This window comes from Colobus angolensis, unplaced genomic scaffold, assembly GCF_000951035.1.
Source record: "Colobus angolensis palliatus isolate OR3802 unplaced genomic scaffold, Cang.pa_1.0 Scaffold151, whole genome shotgun sequence".
Classification (NCBI taxonomy): domain Eukaryota; kingdom Metazoa; phylum Chordata; class Mammalia; order Primates; family Cercopithecidae; genus Colobus; species Colobus angolensis.
This window is the reverse complement of record NW_012114611.1, coordinates 3,338,313-3,347,523: the sequence shown is the minus strand read 5'-3', so window position 1 is coordinate 3,347,523 and position 9,211 is coordinate 3,338,313. Positions and strand designations below refer to the sequence as shown.

General features: G+C 48.4%; 1 protein-coding gene across 3 annotated transcripts in view; it reads right to left on the bottom strand.

Annotated features, from left to right (window-relative positions):
* The window catches only part of VDR (vitamin D (1,25- dihydroxyvitamin D3) receptor), a 63,126-nt gene that overhangs the window by 9,101 nt on the left and 44,814 nt on the right, over positions 1 to 9,211 (bottom strand). For all 3 annotated transcript variants that reach the window (XM_011936271.1, XM_011936272.1, XM_011936270.1), the window contains 3 exons: positions 6,866 to 7,050; positions 6,490 to 6,610; positions 3,654 to 3,825 (listed from right to left, as the gene is read on the bottom strand). In XM_011936271.1, coding sequence (XP_011791661.1) covers positions 3,654 to 3,825; positions 6,490 to 6,610; positions 6,866 to 7,050 — 478 coding nt within the window. The remainder of the gene's footprint in view (positions 1 to 3,653; positions 3,826 to 6,489; positions 6,611 to 6,865; positions 7,051 to 9,211) is intronic.

The window sequence follows — 9,211 nt, the reverse complement described above, 5'->3', positions numbered from 1 at the left end:
GGATGGTCTCGATCTCCTGACCTCGTGCTCCGCCCGTCTCGGCCTCCCAAAGTGCTGGGATTACAGGCTTGAGCCACCGCGCCCGGCTGGCCTGCTCCATTTTCATTGGCATACCTTCTGCTCTGGGATTTCTCAAGTCATACTGAAGACAGAGAAGCCAACCCTAGCATGTTCAGGATCAGTTTAACCCATTTTGCATCAATGGCTGGGCAGCTCCTGTACCTGCCCATATGTACCTCACTTTAGCCATGAGTTGCAAGGACAGACTAGGGGACAGAGGGGAACATGATGAAAGAAAGAGGGCAGACTTCAATTTAACCTCGTGAAGAGAAACTGAGAGTAGTACTATTTGTGTCAGGGTCCATGTGGGAGGGCAAGGAATAGGGAACTTGAGCATGGGAGAAAAGTGGAGGCTGGGGTTCTTTAGTGAAGGGGGCAGCATTGGAGTAATCTGATTCAGTGAGTAACTTTCTTTTTAGGACAGCTTTCCTGTGTGTGCAGTCTCGGCCCCCATTGGAATCACTGAACCTCAGTACCTGGAAAGGGTCATGAGGGCCCTCTGTCCTACTCCCCACTAGAGCAGGGAAAAATGAAGCCTGTGTAGATGAGTACTGCTGCCTGACATGAGGATGGAAGCGGAGTGCTTCCGTGTTTTTTCCCTAGCCGTTTACACAAAACAAGACTTTGGTATATGTGGAGTTTGCAAACAGTAACGTGAAGCGTGGAGGAGGGAGTTGGAACTTGTGCTCTACGGAATGTATTGTCAGTTCCAAGGAAAGGCTCTGAGGGTAAACCCTGTGCTCAGAGCAATGCCTGACTCACATGAGATCTGTCGCTTGCTCCAGCCTGCCTGCCAGAGGGGCCCTCGCTCCTATCGCTACAACCAAAATGTGCAATGCGGTAGAAGTGTCTCATCACTGTCTGCCAGTTTTCTTTTCTTCGCCATTTTCACATTAATTCCAGAGGAAGAGCATTGAAAAATTTCTGGTATTTGGGTTGGTGAGAGGCATAAAATAACACAGAGCCAGTTTTCTCAGGGCAGAAATGAACTGGAAAGTTCTGGGTTTAACTCTGTGAATGACCATCATCTCACTGGCAAGGCAGTAATTTAGGAAATAACTGATGGCTTTTCTACACAGCTAAGAGGTTCATAAACAGATATATGGCACCTCATACCTGTTTCCATCCAGAGCCAGCAATGTTAACTCATTTTCCAGCTCTCCGTATTCCAGCACTGAATCTGAGCATTAGTATCTAGGAAGCATTTTGCTCCTTCTACCGGAAATACAGCTCTTGCTGCTACTTAAAATGATAATAATATTGCTTAAGATCAATTTACTTCTCTTTCTCAACCATATTGTTTATGTATTTTATGGAAATATGCCAGATGAACTTTTGGGATGAATTAAGATACAAACATACATAAATATAGCCATCTCCCAATACATCTACTAAATGTGTCAGTACTCTATTTTAAGAATATTGGCCGGGCGTGGTGGTTCACGCCTGTAATCCCAGCACTTTGGGAAGCTGAGGCCAGCAGATCACTTGAGGTCAGGAGTTCGAGACCAGCCTGGCCAACATGGTAAAACCCCATCTCTACTACTAAAAATACAAAACTAGCCGGGCGTGGTGGTGCATGCCTGTAATTTCACCTACTTGGGAGGCTAAGGCAGGAGAATTGCTTGAACCCGGGAGGTAGAGGTTGCAGTGAGTTGAGACTGTGTCATTGTACTCCGGCCTGGGCAACAAGAGGGAAAGTCTTGTCTCAAAATAAAATACAAAAAATTAGCCTGGCATGGTGGCATACTCCGGTAGTTCCAGCTACTTGGGAGGCTGAGGCAGGAGAATTGCTTGAACCCGGAAGGTGGAGGTTGCAGTGAGATCACACCATTGCACTCCAGCCTGGGTGACAAGAGCGAAACTCCGTCTCAAACAAGAAAAGGAAAAAAAAGAGTATTAACTCTGTATGAGTATTCAAATATAAGTATTATATACACTGTTAGTGTTACAACAATAAAACATGGGAATAAATGAATGAAATTTATATGAGTGAATTGATAAAGGAGGATCCTTTCTCTAGTAGAACTCTTTATACTTATCTATTTTGGCAAAAAATGTTTCAGTATGGTTAGGAAATGGTCTTTATTTTTTTCTTTTCTGAGACAGCATCTTGCTCTGTTGCCCAGGCTGGAGTGCAGTGGTACAATCATGGCTAACTGCAGCCTTGACCTCCTGGGCTCAAGTGATCCTCCTGCCTCAGCCTCCCTAGTAGGTGGGACTACAGGCGTGTGCCACCACGCCCAGCTAATTTATAATTTTTTTTTTTTTGGTAGAGAAGAGGTCTCACTATGTTGCTCAAGCTGGTCTGGAATTCCTGGGCTGAACTCCTACCTCAGCCTCTCAAAGTGCTGGGATTATAGGCATGTGCCACCACGCTTGGCCAGGAAATGGTCTTTAAATGGTCTTCATTTTGGTGAAGGATGCCGGGGTCATATATGCCAGGAAACCTGTCTTTCTCCAGGATACCTAGACTGTTTCACAAGTCTACATGGCCAGCCCTTCTCCTCTCTATCACTTCATTCTACTCTCAGAGTTGGGGTGTGGAGGAATCATGTCGTTGAATTTAAAGAGATAATATGAGGATGCCAGTCAAGCCAGCTGGAGTAACACAACAGTGAGCTGGGAGTTCTAGGCCTGGCTCTGACATGCTGGCTCCAACACCAGGAAGGGATCCTGGCTGGCGGTTGGACCTTTCTGGGCTTCCACACCATCATCCAGAAAGTGAGGGGATGGACTAGCTCTCCAGTGCTGGCCTGCAGAGTAACGAGGATAGGCTGCACTTCATAAATACAGAGTTCTGGTCCTACACCAGAGGTTCTGATTTAGCAGGTCTAGGGTAGGGCCTGAATCTCTATTTTAAAGAAGCAATGGAGGCTGGGTGTGGTGGCTCATGCCTGTAATCCTAGCACTTTGGGATGCTGAGGTGGGTGGATCATTTGAGGTCAGGAGTTTGAGACCAGCGTGGCCAACATGGCAAAACTCCGTCTCTACTAAAATAAAAAAATTAGGGCAGGGTGTGATGGCTCACACCTATAATCCCAGCACTTTGGGAGGCCGATGCAGGTAGATCATGAGGTCAGGTGATCGAGAACAGCCTGGCCAACATGGTGAAGCCCTGTCTCTACTAAAAATACAAAAATTAGCTGGGTATGGTGGCATGCACCCGTAATCCCAGCTACTTAGGAGGCTGAGGCAGGAGAATCGCTTGAACCTGGGAGGCGGCAGTTGCAGTGAGCCGAGACAGCACCACTGCACTTCAGCCTGGGTGTCAGAGCGAGACTCCGTCTGGAAAAATAAAAATAAATACATACATACATACATACATACATACATTAGCTGGGCATGGTTGTGGGTACCTGTAATCTCAGCTACTTGGGAGGTTGAGGCAGGAGAATCGCTTGAATCTGGGAGCAGAGGTTGCAGTGAGCCGAGATGGCATCACTGCACTCCAGCCTGGGTGACAGAGTGAGACTCCATTTAAAACAATAAAAAATAAAAAAAAGAAGTGGTGGATGGGTGATCTCCAGCCCTTCTTATAGCCCAGTCTAGGACTCTGACTCTGTTCCCTAGATATTGCAGAAGTTTCTTACCTGAATCCTGGGATCATCTTAGCAAAGCCAATGACCTTCTGGATGCTGTAACTGACCAGGTCAGCCAGGTGGGGCAGCATGGAAAGCTGGGACAGCTCTAGAGTCAGAGAAGGGTCATCTGAATCTTCTTCACTCAGATCCAGGTTGGAGAAGCTGGATGAGTCCATCATGTCTGGAGGAGATGAGGGAACAGAAGGAGCTATTTAAGGATACTTGGACCAGGACCACTCCTGCCAGCCCCTGCAAAGACCTGGTGTGCCCTGGCAGGAGAGCCAGCTGGGAATCCCGCAGTGACTCCAGAGGTCACCCTTCAGCCCAGGCTTCCCTCTGGGACTCTCTCTGCCTCTTTCAGCAGCATGAGACAGTAAAATCAAAGAGCCAGAGACACTCAGAGCAATGAGACTTCCTCAAGCAGACCGTGTGCTATTCCTACGGATCCCAATCAGAAATGAATTTGGGACCCATCAACCCATGGAAAAAAATGTTCAACCTTGCTAATGATCAAAGAACTGCGATGTAGAACATCTACACTTTTCACCTATAAACCAGAAACAAAAATGTTTAAATACTGATGCCAATATTTATAAAGATGCAGGAAATAGGCAATGCCTATGAGGGCTGGGGTGCTAAAGGAGATGCACATTACTGCAGGTAATCTAGAAAGCTATTTGACATTAGTCAAACAATTGTGTGTACTCTTTGACCAGTAATCCCACTTCCTGGAATTCATTGTAAGGGAAAATTTCAGATAAGTGTAAATATTTAGCTATAAGTATACTGTTGTCTTACTAAAATGCTGGGAAATAATCCAGATATCCAATGGTAGGGGATTTAGGTACATTATTGTATTCCAAAATACTGTGCAGCCTTTAAAAATTATATTCTGGATGCATACTAAATTGTAAGGAAAAACAATGCAATATTAAAAAAACAAGTCATCAGATTGTATACAGCAAAATTTCTTTTCTGAATGTACATATGTGTTTTTAAAAAAAGAGGCAAGAGATATATTACAGAGCTAACAGTGATTATCTTTGGGTAGCAGGATTAAAGTGTATATATATATATATATATATATAAAATTTATGTTTTCCAAATGTCTAAGATGAACATGTATTACTTTTGTATAATAATTTTTTAGAAAAATAAAAAGTTTAACTTGTTTGAATTTTTAAATAAATATATGCTATACTGAACATACCACTTGTGGGGAGGGCAGTTTAAGCACCTTGAATCAATGAACTTACAAGAGTGTATCAAAAAACTCCTAAATAGGCAGGGCGCAGTGGCTCATGCCTGTAATCCCAGCACTTTGTGAGGCCAAGGCAGGCGGATCATCTGAGGTCAGGAATTCGAGACCAGGCTGGCAAACATGGTGAAACCCCATTTCTACTAAAAATACAAAAATTAGCCAGGTGTGGTGGTGGGTGCCTGTAATCCCAGCTACTCTGGAGGCTGAGGCAGGAAAATGGCTTGAACCGGGGAGGCAGAGACTGTGCCACTGCACTCCAGCCTGGGTGACAGAGCAAGATTCTGTCTCAAAACAAAACAAAACACAAACAAAAACAAAAAACAACAACAAAAAGCCTCCTAAATAATATGGAATTACTATTGAAAGCTGAAATACAGAACAACATATGGATTAAACAGACTGGCCTTAATTGATATAAATAAATATGCTATCAACTGAAAAGAGCAGGAAGGTAAGTATAGAAAAGTGACAAGTGGGAGGGATTTCTACAAGGTGAGGGGCTGGGAGGGTCAGCAGATCATGCAGGGAGCAAGTGTTCTAACTAGTATCTCTGTCCAGGGGCACTGGGACCCTTTCCATCTATTCTGGATCTGGGCACAGATTCATCACTGAGTATGGAATTGCTTTATCTAAGGTTCTAATTGCCTGGAGGGGAAGGTTTTTTCCCATCCCTGCCCTCCTGTAGACCCCAAGCAGAGGACACCAGGGTCAGGTTAGGGGTAGACAAGAGCAGGGGGCAGATGAGGCAGGGTGATGAAGAGGAAGGAAGAAAAAGGCCACAAGAAGGAAAGCATGGGCGGGGCATGGTGGCTCACGCCTGTAATCCGAGCACTTTGGGAGGCCAAGGGGGCAGATCACAATGTCAGGAGATGGAGACCAGCCTGGCCAACATGGTGAAACCCCATCTCTACTAAAAATACAAAAATTAGCCAGGTGTGGTGGTACGTGCCTATAGTCCCAGCAACTCAGGAGGCTGAGGCAGGAGAATCGCTTGAACCCAGGAGGCGAAGGTTGCAGTGAGCCGAGATTGTGCCACTGCACTTCAGTCTAGGCGACAGAGCAAGACTCCATCTCAAAAAAAAAAAAAAAAAAAAGAAAGGAAGGGAAAGCATGATGCCTCCCAGACTCTCAGCTGAGCTGGAGGGGACAGGTCCTCCAGGGCCAGAATGGTCCCCAGAGCTCAGGTGGAAGGTGGGCCGCAATGGGACCAACACATTCTCCTTCCCACTCCAAATTTCACCTTCTGAAGGGCCCAGGATTAAAATATCACTTAAAGGAAGCAGGTCACCTCCAGGGAAGGGGCCATGGGCTGAAGCCTGGCTTAGAGGAAAGAGCATGGGCCTGGGAACCCGATGCTGTACAGCTGAAGTCCCAGCTTGGCCTCTTCCCCAATGCGGGCCTTTGGGCAAGTCACCCCCTTCTGTAACAGAGGGGCTGTTTTGAGGACACTGCATGGCACACAGTATGTATGTAAGTTTTCATTAGGGAGCCTTCCACCTCCTTCCATCCAGCAGCCCCAGGGCAGGTGGGGTGGACTCCTCACCCCAGCTCCCTTACTCCATGGAGGACTGAAGTCCTGCTTACCTGGAGAGGTGATATAGTGATCTGAGCAGCAGGAGGAGGAGTCCCCAGAGAAGCTGGGAGTGTGTCTCGAGTTGGGCCTGGAAGGATGGCTCCCTCCACCATCATTCACACGAACTGGAGGCTGGAAGGGAAAGATGGAGTCTCAGACCCACATTTTGGGGTCACCTTCCTACCTTGGCCCTGATCTCTGATAGGAATGGCTTTGAGGAAGGTCTACGGGAAGGCAAAGCCTCTCAGTGCCAGGGGCCAGAGCAGCCTCCGTCCCTACCCCAGTTCTGTTCAGGATGTCCCCTGCCCTCTGTCCCTACTCCCTGGGCCCTGGTTCCACTAATGCTTCTCCTCTGGACCAATTCATCCTCCCAGCAGGCAGACATACCCGGAACTGGCAGAAGTCGGAGTAGGTGGGGTCGTAGGTCTTATGGTGGGCGTCCAGCAGGATGGCAATGATGCGCTGCTGCTCCTCGGACAGCTTGGGCCGCAGACTGTCCTTCAAGGCCTCCTCCTCCTTCCGCTTCAGGATCATCTCCCGCTTCCTCTGCACCTCCTCATCTGTCAGGATGACTGTGGGGTGGGAAGGGGAGTCAGGAGGGCCAGCCAGCAGCTCCTCCAGAAAACCTTCCTCCTGTGGTTGTGGGTAAAGTTCCAAGATAGGAGGGGCTTTAACACTCGGGGCTCCCTCGGGGGTCCTCCTGCCACAGGGACTCCCACTCCACTGTGTGAAGAAAAACTGGGTTTGCTATGGTGGAAAGGAAGGTATACGCAAGAAGAAGAAAAAGAGGATTTGAGAGGTGGGATGGTCTGGGCTTTAGGGAGTCGGGGGTTCTCAAGAATGAGTTGTGGGACCTTGGGCAAACTCTCTGGGCTTTTGTTCTCTTGTTTGTAAAATGAGAGATTTGAACCAAGGTTACTTTCTTGTACCTTCCTCCATAAAGTGTGTGTGTGTGTGTATGTGTGTGTGTTCACATGCAGGTGGGAGAAGTAATAACACCTGCCTCAAAGGATCAACTGATTTGAGAACTGGATGCATGCCTGGCCCAGAGCAGATGCTCATGAAATGTTAGTTCTCATCTCTCCCCTACCCTGATGTTCCATGAACCTGAAGAAGACATCAGAGTGGAGAAAGGATGCCAGAGCTCTCACAGCGCTGGAAGTGAGATGTGGAGAGGACGCCTCTGTGTGGCTATCTCCACATCCAAGTTTCCAGACATGGGACTGTGGAATATAGAAAGACTAGGCCTCTTTGGTTCGCTGCAAAACCACTCCTCCTCCAGCCTGTACAGCCTTGACATTTCTGTCCATGGAAGTTTTCAAGTCCTCTTGAAGGCCCCAAAGGGTGAGGCCTTGCAGCTCTAATCTTGGAAGTTCTCTCCAGCCACTAATCAGGGTGTCGGGCCGTAGAGAGCTCCAACACCACCTGCAGGCTTGTGCCTGCCTCCCTGTGCTGGGGTAGCTGTGAGGGTTGGGGGGATGCTGGGAGAAGAGGTGCCTGGCACAGTGGCTGGGCAAACAGACCTCCTGGCTGTGGCTTGCTGAGCGCTGACGGCAGGAGTGGGCACCGGGGCCCTTGGCCTGTAGCTACTTGCTCGGTGCTGGTGCTGCCAGGGCATCTGCCCACAGAACTGGGGAGTTTCACAAGAGCAGGGAAAGGAACCAGAAGCCCAGGGTGGGTGAGTTCCAGGCTTCGAGAAAGGTCCATCGGCCCAGGTCCTCAGGTAGGGGGAGGACGAGATAAATTGGTAGGGGGTGAGGAAGGGCCTACGCTGGGTGGGAGTGGACAGCCAGTGCCACAGGCATGGCAGGAAAGCGAGTGTTACTGCAAGAGATGGCGCTTCCCTCCACGGGGAGCCTGGGAGTAGACCACGCCCAGGTGACTGACTTACCTGCCCAAACAGCTGCCAACTCTCCTCCCACAGTGGGTGTCTGCACAGACCCTATCAGGTCAGGCAGGGTGGGAGAGGAAGGGGCAGGGAGCATCCAGGGAAGGCAATGGGGGTAAGCCCTCACTTGGGGAGCCCAAGATTAGGTGTCTTGTCTTTCCTGCTCACCTGGGGACCAGAGGAGTTAGGGAGGCCTGTTTCTGCCAGCCACACCATGGTATCTACAGGCATGTAGCTCAGCCTGACTGGACTTTGCTAACTTTCCAGTGATTCTGTGAGGCCATTCTCATGCCCAGATACTTTTCCCGGCCCCTACTGCTGACCACGTCCAAACTAATGTTGGCTTCTTACTAACTTTCCTACTTCATGTCTTAGTGCTTCTGGACACAGCCTCTGTTCTGGGCACACTGGCATTGCTGCTGGCCTGGGAACGTGACCTGCTCATACTTGCCCCTGCATTTCCAGTTGTGCTGGGTGCCTGTCCAGCTGGGTCTCCTCTCCCCAATACCTGTATGAGTTCTATCAGTTCTTCAGTGCCTACATCATAGCCATCTTTTTCTGTGAAGCATTTCTTGATTGCCCTGAACTGCACCGAGCCTTGTTTTCTTCTGCTGAGCCTCATTTCCTATGCCTGCTACATATTTAGTCTTTCCCACACACATTGACACCCAATTATCTTCTGCTCTGTAAGACTCACGGTTAGCACAGGTTTCAATTCATTACCTACGGAGGGAGCCCAAGAAGTTCAAGGTCTCTTTCTCTAGATTACTAGTTACTTAAGGGCAGGGTCCATGTCTTACAATTCTTTCTTTCTCTCTCCTTCCTTCCTTCCTTCCTTCCTTCCT